This window comes from Aythya fuligula, chromosome 3 (assembly GCF_009819795.1).
Source record: "Aythya fuligula isolate bAytFul2 chromosome 3, bAytFul2.pri, whole genome shotgun sequence".
NCBI classification, from domain to species: Eukaryota; Metazoa; Chordata; class Aves; order Anseriformes; family Anatidae; genus Aythya; species Aythya fuligula.
This window is the reverse complement of record NC_045561.1, coordinates 594,533-608,300: the sequence shown is the minus strand read 5'-3', so window position 1 is coordinate 608,300 and position 13,768 is coordinate 594,533. Positions and strand designations below refer to the sequence as shown.

The window sequence follows — 13,768 nt, the reverse complement described above, 5'->3', positions numbered from 1 at the left end:
ACTCATAGTAAACACCTTCCAACTCTGAAAATGAATTGATTTCCACGTTGCTGCCTGTACATGATTTTGGATTGATTAGTTTCATCTGCAAGGGTCTGTATACTTGAAGTGCAATCAGTAAGCAATCTTCTTTTGATGAAATAAAATTGTGGTAAAAATAGTAAACAAAATGTAGTTAAAGTCCTTTAAGAATAGACTAAGATTTAAAACTCGTTTCATTTACAACTATGTCAAAATTAAACAAGTTCAAATAAAGTGCATGTATGAAAAGGACACTTACTCTGATTTATTTTATCATTTTAGTGTTACCTCATAAATATTTTATTGAAGAATGCTACAGAGGAGCCAAGTGAAGCTGCAAGGTAAAATATTGAATGAAGTTAAAAATGGGAAAATTGGAAAAACTTTCTCCCTACATATTTTTCTGTGTTTGTACAGCTGATTTGTTACTCCTGCCTTATTTTTTGACCCTGTTGAGTTGAGTTCCTTACTGTGGCATTGTGATGAGGTCTGCTCTGTGCTGTGAAGATGTAGACCTACTGTGTGAGGGAGAAGAGAGCACATTCTTCATTTATTGCTTTTTTCCTCCCTGTTTGCTTTTTGTTTTTACAGGGCCTGCTTATATTGTCTTTGATTTCAAGGAATATTCCTGGTTTCCAAAGATGGTATATGCTGTGGTTAAATGCCTAGAACTTACAAAATTCTGCTCTGTTTGAATTTACTTAAAAGTAAATTTGGAAAAAATCACATCTTTGCAGTGCTGATTTATTTCTAACTGGTTTCTTTCTAACTTTTTTATTTGACTGATGAAAAGTCACTGTTCCTTTGAGATTTTTTATTAATAGCTGTCTAGTGTTACCGTACAGTGATAGCTGCTGTCTGGTGGAGGAGTGGTTACCTTCCAAAGTGCAAATTTGGAAAGAATGAAGTGTAGATGAAGACAAGATACTTTTAAAACTTCTGACTTCTTTTTTTTTTTTTCCCTTTAAAAAAGATGCATAGCCATTTGTGGCCTTGGAGTTTGGATATGTGAAGAACTAATGCAGTGTACAAATCACCCCCAAGTGAAGGAAGCAATCAATGTCATAGGTGTGACACTAAAGGTAGTACTGAGGTGGTCTCTGTAATTGATAGACATTTTATTTTTTGAAACAGTTGCTGGTTATATGGAGTGCAGTGTGCTGGTTTTTCTTTTCATTGCTTAAACCACTGACAAGAAGTTGCTTGGGGGTCTTTCCATAGTATTAGTGATATGACATTGGTCATCTTCTAAAAGATACCTTCTGGTTCTGAACCTTTACATGTAATTAGTAGCTCATTATCTCTAGTGAGCGTGGTTCAGATCCTTATGGCTCCTATGAAGTTGCCAAGGAGTATATGTATAGTTCTTCAGTGGGGCCAAGGTGACATCCTATATAAAAGTGCAAAATATTTGCAAACATAGGATGTGATTATGCACCTAAAGACCCCTACCACAGTGGACCAAGCTAGGATTATGTCAATAATGTTGTCTGCTGTTTCCTAATGCTGACTGTGTGATTTTGTGGCATTAACATTTTGAATTGTTTTTATAGATGTAAAATGATTTAAGAAGTAGAAAAACTAATTGTACTGTATGATAGCTAAATATTTTATTTGTTTTTAATTACCTTTTTTTCTCTTACAGTTTTCTAATAAAGTGGTAGCTCAGGTAGCCTGTGATGTTCTTCAACTGCTAGTGTCTTACTGGCAAAAGCTGCAGAAGTATGAATCCTCTCTGTCCAGAAAAATTACTGAAGTATGTCAGTTTCTTTAAACCATTTTTATGGAAATTGTGTGCGAAGTTCCCCTAATTCCTTACTTAAGCTGCTGGAACCATAGCTTTCTGTTAATGCTTTCTTCTGCAAGTATTGTTAGGTTTGCTGTAATCCTAGGAGCAGTGTGCATTTCTCATTTGTAGTCATGTATTTTTAAAATGTTCAGTGAAACTTTGTTTCACTTGGACATTTATTTACAAAAGCAGTTAGATGCTCTTAAGAGAATTTAACCTTTTTCACGCCCTGTTCAAGTGAAGTTAGTTCTCTGTCTTTGTAATGAAAGAAGATAAATGTCTTTCTGTAATTCTGTTTCTTTTAACATAGATCCTCTTGGCCACTATTGCATTTCTTCTGCCAAGCGCGGAGTACTCCTCTGTGGAAGCAGATAAAAAGGTTTGTTGCTGAAGTGAGCAGTGTCTGTCTTTCTTTGTGCTGTTTGAACTACTCATTAAATGAAGTGGCTTTGAAACAAAGTCTTATTTTAAACTTCTAAAAATGTACCTCTAAGTTTGTGTGAGCTTGATAGATAATACCTAAATACTGTGTTACATGTTTCTGTTTAGTTTATAGTTTCACTGCTACTTTGCTTGTTGGATTGGTGCATGGCATTACCCATGAAAGTGCTTCTGGAGCCAGTGTCTGCTGGTGTCCTTGAAGATCAACATGCATCCAAAGCTCCTTTACTGGACTATATTTATAGAGTGAGTATGAGGAATGCACATGATTTATTATATCTAGATGTTTAAAGATGCCTTTTACAGATCCTGTTAGTCACAGAAGCATTTTTTATCAAGCTGTAGAGAAACACAAAGTGTGAGCAGAGTCATACAGGGGAGACGTGAAGAATTTAAAATATTAAGAGGATAAGATCAATGTGAAGGATCTTGAAAAGGAAGAAAAGCAGTTTGTTTGAGGTAGACATGCAACATAGAGGGCAGTGAAAAGAGAAAGGCAAAATACTCAAAACAACAAGCCAGGGAAAATAATCTTGGCAGAAATATTTGAATTATTTGGAGTGGTGTGTTAAAATACAAAATAAGTCCTTAAGTGAGCTGTTAAAGTACAGAATAGGTCATGAAAAAGAGAGTTATTTTAAAAACACTGAATTTAGACAGCTTTTTTTTGTAGCAGGGGCTGGCTTTCACAATGTAAAATCATGGTGGGTCACTCCTTGCTGTATAAGTGGGTACTTTGGCATATACTTCATTGCTCCTTCAGTGTTGTGCTTGTCTGCTCGCAGGTTTTGCACTGCTGTGTGAATGGCTCCAGTACTTATACTCAGCAAAGCCATTACGTTCTGAGTCTTGCGGATCTCTCGTCTAGTGACTATGACCCTTTCTTGCCACTGGGAAATGTCACAAGCTCTGAGCCAGCCCTGTGCCACTCTGTCACAGATTTGGGCAACCTGCTTACTGTTGCTGAGGGTAAGAGAACTTACAGTGATGAGGACCAGCATGTCTACATGCAGCAGCTAGGAAACAAAAGTTTCCAGGTTACATCTCTCCCTTGCAAATGTGCTTATCTTACTGCATGCAGCAATTACTCCTTGAAGTTTTTAATTAATATATTTATTTTATGAACTGCTGTTGCCTCTGTAAGAGAATCTGTTGCTGACGATGCTCTTTAGCACTGTCACAGGAGAAAGAAAATTACATTGTGGTGCCATACAGTGCAAAAGTTCTGCAGGTGTTGAGTAGACTGAGAATCTGTTTTTGCCTTCGGGATGACTTAAAATTTGGTATAGAGAATTTCAACAACTAAGATCAAGCTTCTTTCAGAAGCATGCAGCTGCCTTTTTGAATTTTTCAGTAGAAATGAATCCATTGTCACAGATGATTTACCTATTCTGAGTGGTTTTGGAAGGACATGTGTGATTTGAACCAAATTATGAATCTGCATAAATAAGCTGTTCCTGCTGATTCACAATTCAACCTGTGTCAAAAGTGAAAAGATTATTTGGATCTAGCTGCATCATGTTACAGACTACATGAAATCACCTTGGGTATGCATCCAAGCATATGAAGTAATTTATATTTGAGTGTTCTATCTTAGAGACCACTTTTATTTCAAACACTTGTTAAAAACTTTAAAAACAATGGATTACATATATTATAAATAATATATTAATATGCATTAGTATATTTTTGCAGAAGGGTCAAAGTAAAGATGCAATATTAAGTGGTGTGAGCTACTGTTGGGTTTGCAATGATGCTCTAAAATAGTATTTTCAGATTTTATTACTGTACTATTTTTGAGTTCTACAGCTTGTTTTCCTGTTATTTTTTTTTTTTTGGTATATGTGTTTTCAGTTTAAAAAACAAGAAAAAAATAACTAAAAACCTATTTTACACAGATTTCTCGCTGATTAGGGACATATTGTGAACAGCAGAAAGAAAAAGTTATGTGTCAGGTACATTTGCCATTTTAGGTAGAACAAGGTGTTTCTCATCTTGGGTGTGTTAGTGCTCTACAAATGCTTCGGTTTAATTGTTTCTGAAAAAATAGATTAATTCAAACTGGAGCAGGGAATTCAGGTAAAGAATAAAGAGACTTTTTAAGAGGGGAGGCTGAAGAATTTTGGCTTTTGAGGTCTAGCAAAATGAAGGCTGAAAAGGGATATGCATGCTGTCTGAAAGTGTATTTGAAACTATAAATGCCAAGGAAAGAGGAAAACAATATAAGCTAAATAAAAATGGATTTAAGCTGAATATGAAAAAAAATAGACTGGCAATGAGAAAGTTCTGGCTATAAGAGAGAGATAATTCTGGAATAACATTCCAGTAGGAGAACTGGAGGCACAACGTAACTCTAGAGCACCACTGGTTCATGAGATAACTGTGATGTATTTGCCTGCGATGTGAGAGGGGCTTGTGGATCCAGAAAATCTCCTCTCACCTGATGCAATGAACTTTTCCATGATGCTGTTCTCAAATGACTGCTAAAGCTGGAGAAGCACTGTTTTCCAGTTGCATCTCTGGTTTGAGTTTGCGTAGAATTGCAAAAAACATGCAAAGAAATTGTGTAGAACATGTGGTGCATAGAATTTCTTGTGCAGTGGTTGTAAATGATTTACTGAAAATGAATGATTTGGAGGACAACTAAGGCAAGCTTCAAAATGTTTCAGAAAATTGCAGATGCTCTTTTTAATTACCTCTTCCTGCTCTTACTGATCTGTAATCTCTTTATTGATTGTTTTAGAAAAAAGAAGAAGGAACTTAGAATTAATACCTTTAACGGCACGCATGGTTATGACTCATCTGGTGAACCACTTGAGCCACTACCCACTCAGCGGAGGTCCTGCCATCCTTCACAGTCTCCTTAGTGAGAATCATGACAACTCCTATGTGGAATCTTCTGAGCTGTCATCAGAAGTTTTCCGGAGCCCCAACTTGCAGCTCTTTGTGTTTAATGACAGTACTCTTATATCATACCTCCAGATCCCTGCAGAAAAGAAGAAGGACACTGAACCAGCAGTAGCCCCCTCAGATGTGAGGGTAATTGTCAGAGATATCTCAGGGAAGTACTCTTGGGATGGCAGAATATTATATGGACCTTTGGAGGGCTGCCTTCCACGGCAGAGTACTCCGAGCTCATTTGTGATTTCAGGCAACCCTGAGCACCAGTTCAGTTCCTATAAAGACATTTCTCATGTGGAAGAAGGAGAAGATGCTCTTGACAAGTTGCTGGAGAAGATTGGTAACACTAGTCCTGAATGCCTTTTACATCCCCAGCGGAAGCTGAATGAGCCATCGCCACCACCCTTTGGTATGAGCTACGAACAAGAGAATGCAATCACCGAAGCCCTGATGAGGCAGAGTGCCCAGGAAAAAGACTATATTTTTAAATGCAGCTCAGGCTTCAGTATGAAGGTGGCCCGTCAAGAAGAACCGTGTCCTGCTGAACCTCAAGCATCCTTTTATTTCTGTCGGCTGTTGCTAAATGATTTGGGAATGAACTCCTGGGATAGAAGGTAGGAACAGAGGGTTCAGAACATGTTTACAGTACTCTTGCTGCTTCTGACCTTGAAAAGAAATCGAGATCCACCCACTGTCCCTTCCCTGCTCTAGCACTGCTCTTCTGACTTACAGTCATCCAAACAAGTCTGGTCAGTTTGAAATTATCTGAGTTGCTTCTGGGTCTGATTGTAGTCATTTGAATCACGCTAGTTTGATTACTTCTCTTAGGATTTTGAATGAAAAAATACTGTGTCTATCTGTGTTGCATTTTCCTTCTTTTTTTTTTAATATATTTGTAGGAAAAGCTTTCATATTCTTAAGAAAAATTCAAAATTACTGAGAGAACTGAAAAATCTGGATTCTCGCCAATGGTAGGTAATGTTTACTAAGCACACTGTGGATAAACTCAGTTTCTAAAGAATAAATGCCTCATCAAAAAAAATAAAATTGCATGTGCTAGCAATACAAATATTTGTATGAGAAATGGACTGTTTGTTTCTAAAGAGTTCCGTAGACTGAATAGAGAAGCTATTTTCAATGGTACTATATACATAGAATTCAAAATAGTGAACAATAAGACACAACAGCCCTTTTCCTGGTTTATTTACTTGAGAGGGGAGGGAAGAAGTTCCAAAATTTGTTGATAACCTTGCACTGATTCACTCAAAAGACTTTTCTTCAGAATGATCCCTCTGTCAAGAGCGGTACTCAAGGGGTAATCTCCATTTTTATTTTTTTTTTCAGCCAGGTAGTGTCAGGATAGATTTCTGAATATTATGTTTTTATGTTTTATTTTATTTCCTTGGCCCATAGCTATTTGAAAAGTGTTTGCAGTATTGTAGAGTTCTGATTTTCTTTCATCCCAACAATTTTCATACCCAATCCACTCATTGTCTAAGGAGCCAACTATAACTGTCAGTCATGTAAAATTTAACCTAGGAGCTGAAAGTCTACATATGCTTTTTTCTTTTCTCGTATATCATCACCCCATAATTAAAATTCTGTTGATCAAATTATGTTCTCATTAACACCTGTGCAATCTTACCGTCTTCAGCAAGGTTGCACAGATGTGTGTGATAAAGCCTGTAAATGGAACTTGGTCATCAGTTCTTTTGCTGATAAACAGAAAGAATATACCCTGCTCTGCACTCCAAACTGCACTATCTCTGCCATGTGGGAAAAAAATGGTGAACATATATATTTCTAATTTAAGTGATGTCTTTGTGTGCAGAAAAGAAGCAGATGTAGAGTAAAAGGAGGTCATCTGTCCATAGCTTTCGGAGGGCAGGTGATCTAAAGAATCATTTGAGCTAAAACCTATTTTAATTTTCATTTCTTGTTATATCTAATTACAGCCGTGAAACTCACAAGATTGCAGTGTTTTACATTGCAGAAGGACAGGAGGACAAATGCTCAATACTGTCCAATGCAAGGGGAAGCCAGGCATATGAAGATTTTGTTGCTGGACTGGGTTGGGAGGTAATAATCACAAATTTAGGCAAACTAACATATTTGATTTGAAAACCTACAAAAATCAGTGTAAGCCAGTTAAAATAGGTAAATGGAAAATAAACTGCTTATGTAATTGCATATTTTTAAATTCTCAAAACAGAAAGATAAATTTTAATGTATGGCAATGTTTATCAGTACTGAGAAGATCACTTAATTTAACAGAATTCTATAAATCCACATGCTACTTCTGTTTGAACAGGAACAGTGAAATGTTGTTTAAGATGTTTTAGAAGGTTTTTACCTTCTTTATAAACTAAGTTCATTAACATCATCAGAGTTCACTGTTTAGAATTTCAGTTATATGATGGGTAATGTAAGTACACTTTCCTTCTAACATGAAAAAAGCTTTAATCTAAAAACATCTAAAATATTAGTTAATGTTAAAATATTATTAATCATTACTTTATTAAAGTAGTTTCTGTGGAAACTGTGTGTTTGAATTAGCAGGTTACAAAATAATTAAAGTGTTCGTATTGTTCCTACAAGCTAGGATACGTTGTAGGTTACTTTAGATTTGTGTTAGCTAGCAGAAACAGGAAAGCAGGAATGTAATACAACAAGAATGTTGTATTACAGAACAGAAAGATGATGTTTTTGAGGCTAATATGTGACACAGCCATGCAAAGCTGGGATAAAGTGTCTCTCCATTTTCCCTGCTATAGCAGACACTGCTATGAAAGTGGATGTGAAGTTTCAGGCCAGTTGTGTCCCAGAACTGTATCATTTTAAACAAGTCAAGTTTCCCATATTCTTTAAGTTCCCATGTCTTTATACTCTCAAAACTTTTACTTACTTTATATCTCTCTCTGTGTTTTCTGTGCCTTTTGGCACAAAAGAGTTTTTTCTACTCATCCCTAGCTCAGCCAAGAAAATAAGAATGCTTAGGGCGGTTTTCATTCAGTGTTATCAGGCTGCAGTATTGGTCAGACTGTCCTCTGACAAAGGTCCTGAGATCCTTTGCCAGAGTGGCTAAAGAAAGAATTCTTTCTGTGCTTTCCACCAGTGAAAGCTGTTGGGTATCTCTAAGGAAGAAACTGAGTCAAATCTTAAAAATGTCCAGCCTAGAAAACCATCAGACCACTCATTCATTCATTGTGCAGTCATGCATGGGATGAAGTACTTAATTATTTTTTTTAAAAAATATCTGTCACCTCTTAGGCTTGAAGCAAATGCTATTTTCACGTCTGCCTTAGATGATCTGTACGCACGTATCCAAGGAAGAGCGTACAGCACTTTGTTCTTCTAACTCACTTGTTTGCTGCCACTCACTTGGCATGCACAAAGTACAGTCCCTTCTAATATAATTTTATAATTTATTAGCACTATTGTTGTACATCCTTCCTGTTTCTGATGGATAAGTGGCGCTGCACTGGACATTACTGCTTTCGGCATCGTTAAAAGCTGTAGCTTAATTTTTACCTTAATTTTAGCTCTTTTGAGCTCTTCACATGGTCAGACCACTTACCCAAACAAAGGACTGCTGTACAGAAGGCAAAAACATTTGGATTTAGTTAGCATTGGTGAAATGGTGTGTCAGTAACCTAAGTGGTGTGAACATTTATGGTTTTCTGGAAATACACAGTAGCTGTGTTTCACATCTATGGATGTAAGTGAAACAGGGTCTACAGGGAGAGGTAGCATCCCCAGTTAGAATGATGCAGTTGGGAAAACACGCAAGTTTTCAGACACAGGCTCGTCTTCAGAAGGGCATTGTTCCTGAACAATCTTTTTGAGTAATTTCTTCTAAAATATTTATTCTTGTAAAAAAAAAAGATTTTCTTCTTCAGTTTTTCTTACTGGTTATATTTTCTTAGCACTTTATTTCTCACTGTGTATGCTTTGCGTGGGCTTGCTAAGCCATGTGTAACCCTTAGAGCAGCTGTGCATGACAGTACTTTTGTTTCCTTGCTGCAGGTTGCTGATAGAAAGGTAGAATAGCCTTGTAGATAATCACACAGTACCTAGTTAATAGTTGTTTACTTTCAGTAAATGTCAAATACAGGAATGGGAAACCAACAGATCTAGTGCTAAGATCATGAACCTGTATGGAAAGATTTCTCTGTGTCTGGGATGGTAACAAACTTGCCAGGTCTTGATTTATTAATAAGTAGGGTTATTTGTCAGTCTTTAAGAAAGAATGGTTCTTCTAATTATGACTTTCAATCACTTAGGTTGATCTCTCAACACATGGTGGATTTATGGGTGGCCTGCAGCGCAACGGCAGCACTGGACAAACAGCACCCTATTATGCTACCTCTACCGTGGAAATCATTTTTCATGTGTCTACAAGAATGCCGTCAGATTCAGATGATTCACTGACCAAAAAGGTAATTCATTTCCTGTGTATTTCAAAACATTTGATGTAGTCTTGTGCTTAAATTAAAGTTTACACTGAAAACAGACCATGCTAACTGGTCCTAGCAGGCCATCTTTTCTGTGCCACATGGTGCTCTGCAGCCAGATTATCTGAATTAAATGGCATCTAAATTCTGGATTCTGCAACACAATTAACATTTCCATGGTAGCCTCAAATACCACCGTTAGTAATAATATTAGCAATAATTTCATTTGTGTGTTGTCTGCCTGCCAAAGCTGCTGTAGTATGGTAGAACAAAACAACCAAATGCAGCATAATAAAACCTTACAGATGAATCGTCCAGTGTGTAACAGAAAAGAAAAGAAGTGAAAGAGAAGTGACAAGCATAGTACCAAAAGCAGCCAGCTGATATTTAAAGCCATTATCCAGTCATTCACAATTGTGACAAGCAGACTCTGCTTCAAAGATGGCCAAAACCCAGCCCAAAATTTTGTTGGTATCAGTACTTAATCATTTGTCTTTACTAACAAGAAGTGATTTGAGATTATGGTGCTTGCCAACTGCTGCTTAGTCAAAGAAGATTTTAGGTGCATACCAAATCTTTGCCTTTTTAATTAGGATTGGCAACTTGTCCTACAAGGTTGTTAATGTGTGTTAATAATGCTACCACATCCATTCAGTCTACCATGTGATACTATTGTGCTCTGAAAATTATCTATAAAAGTCACTAGATGATTTTATTTGTTCTCCAGTTATTTTCATAATAGCATGTGCTTTTCCTAGAAATCAAAAGTTGGACTTTCTGATTACCACTTCTAAAAACTTGCCCAGCATTTAATAGTAAAGCTGGATCCTCTCTTTTTTTCTAATGCCTCTCATTTAAAAATATACATATATATCAACAAAATTACGTTTGTCTTCAAATATGCAACTCATTATCTTCTTATTAGGGGATTTACATAGTTATGGGGAAAAAAAAGAGTCATCAGAGTAATTTAGAGTAGGGTGGTAGTGCTGTGACATGTATTGAGAAGCTGTATAGTCTCTGTCACTGAACCAAGGTAGATCTATCCGTATTTTACTGTTCCTGGCTAGTGTTTATCCAGCTGCTAGTTAAAAACCTCCTGTGATAAATGCTTTATAGATTCCCTCAGCAACATACTCCAATGACTTACTTTTTGTGCCATGAGAAAATATTTTGTGGCGTCTACTTTGCTTCAGTTTAGGTCCATTTATTCTTACCCTATCCCAGGTAGCTACAAAGAGATCATTTTGCAGCAGATCTTTTCATGTTTGAGAACTGCTACCATGCTTTTCAGTCTTTTCCTGGACAAATTGTAGTCATTTAGTCCAATCTTCCCTTTTAAGTCATAGCTCCTGGATGTTATGGAAGCATAGCAAAGGTAGTGAAATATCTCGTCTAGCTGTTGAATAATAAATTAGCTGGGAAAGGAGAGAGCACAGTCTGACAGAGCCCACCATGCAGGGAAAAATGGGCTTTACTTGCAAACAGTCTATTTTACTAATTCCCCTAATTTACACATGTATTAGTAATTAACACAGCCATGGAGAGAGTCTGGTTATTCTATTTAATTTTCTTCCCTAAATTTACTCTGGGAGAATTTCTTCTTCATGAGAAAAAAAAGCAAAAGCATTTAGTAGTTGCCAGTCTCTGGGTCAGGAAGTGTTAGGAAACAAGGCCAGCTCCAGTACATACTATCCACAGAAAACACCTCACAGTAATTGCTTTAAGACTTTAAAAAATCTTAAATCTACTATAGGAATGGGAGCCCTGCAGGGATCAAACTGTGTATTCTGGTAAGGGAAGACAAAGCTCTGAGCAACCTAATGGAGCTTGGGAGCTGGTCCTCCTGTAAACAGTGGGTTGCACAATCTTTTGTGATGCTGTGTTTCTGCACAAAAAAAACTTTGATTTGCCATAGCTGTTTGGTAATGTGTTGGTTTAGCATGTATTTCTGTACAAATTAGCACAGACTTCTTAGCAAACTTCATGTAAATGCAGAGGACAAGATACATGTACGAGGCACCATAAAATTCTGGAAGATAGATAATTCTCTAATTCCTTGGCAATGCTGATGGATGAAACAGCCCTCATTTGAAACCAGTGATTTGAGTGTAAATCCAAACCATTTCTAATGACAATATTTGTTTAAGAGCTCTTATCAGCCTAAAAGTAAACTCTAAAGTGTCCATTTTTTTGATTTTTCACTTGTGAATCTTAGCTGCAAGGAGGCCTTACAGTGAGATACAGGAAGGCAAGTGCATTGATGCTTTAGTAGAAAAATCCCTCGGTCTGCCACAGACCCATGTTGATTTTGGCAGCTCCTCTGTGTGCAGGCCACAACTGGTGCGTGCTTGAAAAGAAACGTGTGCCTGTCTGTGACATACTGTTAAAGCAGAAGAAAAAGTATTTGTTTCCCCACCTGGTGATACTGCACTTATGAGCAATGTGCCTGGCTAAGAGAGCCACGTTCAAACAAAATGTTGTGTGTCATTCATCCAGCAGTGAAAGCCTCTTCTTTGTTTGCAGCAGCGCTCAACATCGTTGCGAGTGTTTTAATAATTCCACTTACTCACTGAACAGTTAGCGCGTGGTGGGCTGAAGTCTTCACCTCAGATTAACGAGGCAGTACATCCAGGTGTTTTATGGTTAAAACATTATTTATCTACTACCTCTTTTGGTTAATTCTTCTTTTTCATAGCAGCTGTGAGAAGAAGGAAGGTTGTGATCTTGTAAGTTAGTACCTGCTTCGTTTCCATTTTTGCTGCAAAAGGAATTTATGCTATTAGAGACCAACACTGCTGGGAGGAGAAAATGTCATTGTGCTGCCTTCAGGGTGTGATGGGGGTCACAGATTTTTTTTATTGCCTTCCTAATGCTTCCATCAGATAGGGTTGCATGGATACTATTTGGGTTCTAAGCTCCCCCTTATCTCCTAAATCTTTGTCATTTCTGTGTTTTCTTCCCTGCTTATTTTGCCTCTGGACAGGCAGAAAGCATTCAATACCAGTTTGCTTGGCTCTCAAACTCTGGAGCTGAACAGAAGGTCTAACCACCTGCTGGCCAGGAAAGTAGTACAGCAGGCCATAAATTCTGTGGGCTGGGGAATTTAGCAGATGCAATAATTTTATTTAAATGTTATTATGTTTCTTTATTTTTACTGAACACAAGACGATAAAGTCATTCCTGGTATAAATTCACAAGAATAAGTGCACTTCCACTGAGGATGAGTTTGGCCTCTTATTTTTGTGCCATACAGTAGTAATATGCACTTTGTATTCCTTTATATGAAGTATATGCTGACATATTATATCGTTCGAAAAAAAAACAAAAAAACACAAAATAAACAAAACACAACACCCCTGCAAACACAATAAAACGCAACAAACCACTCTAAAATAAGACTTAGCCCTGAAAGAAATGCTTTCTTGTGGAATAATTAAAATTCAACTGATATCTCTTGCTGCTGTAGGGTTCAGCATCATTGGTTCTAAATTTTTTTTATCTGGATGTCTTGTGGCAAGAACGAAAATCAATCATAGTAACAGCATCCTGCAGACCCCTTTCTTGTTCTAACTAAATTGCATCTAACGGTTTAAAAATGGGCTGCAAAATTTTCAAGTGATTCATTCCATCTCCCCCCATTGTCAAAGCAGAAATTTTTCAATTCAGAAATCTGGTTGCAACCCCATACTGAACTCTTGCTCCTTCGCTGCAGAAATTTGTTAGCTAGAGCTAGATTAGATTTTTAGCAGCTAATCTAACTGCTGTAGGGGTTTGCAGAGTGGGGACAGAGCTGTGCTATTGGATTTGTCCAATTCATTTGACTCCAGGACTATAATTGCACTTATGTCTTACAAGGCTTTTATAGCCTAGGGCTGGCGAGCAGCAGAAAAACAAATTGGCAGTGATACAGTAAGAGTGAAAGGGAATGAAAGGCACACATTATCAGTCTCCAGGCAGCACTGTTCTGGCAGGAAGTTTCTCGGTTAATTTACAAATAAAACTTAGATTTTAGGATGGGCGCACTGTCAGCCAGACAATGGGGATGTCAGACCTGACTGTTACTTAGCGAAAGTAGCAGCCGTGCCTCCCCACAAGCAGGAATTTTTCAGTCAAACAGATGACTCCTCTCTGGAGCCAGCTGGCTCTGTAACGCAATTAG

General features: G+C 37.4%; 1 protein-coding gene across 1 annotated transcript in view; it reads left to right on the top strand.

The window, feature by feature from the left end:
* RALGAPA2 (Ral GTPase activating protein catalytic subunit alpha 2) overlaps positions 1-13,768 on the top strand; it is a 139,135-nt gene that overhangs the window by 67,611 nt on the left and 57,756 nt on the right. The window contains 10 exon segments of the mRNA XM_032185106.1: positions 304-362; positions 995-1,103; positions 1,667-1,777; positions 2,121-2,189; positions 2,360-2,497; positions 3,037-3,220; positions 4,995-5,766; positions 6,052-6,123; positions 7,108-7,231; positions 9,436-9,591. Coding sequence (XP_032040997.1) covers positions 304-362; positions 995-1,103; positions 1,667-1,777; positions 2,121-2,189; positions 2,360-2,497; positions 3,037-3,220; positions 4,995-5,766; positions 6,052-6,123; positions 7,108-7,231; positions 9,436-9,591 — 1,794 coding nt within the window.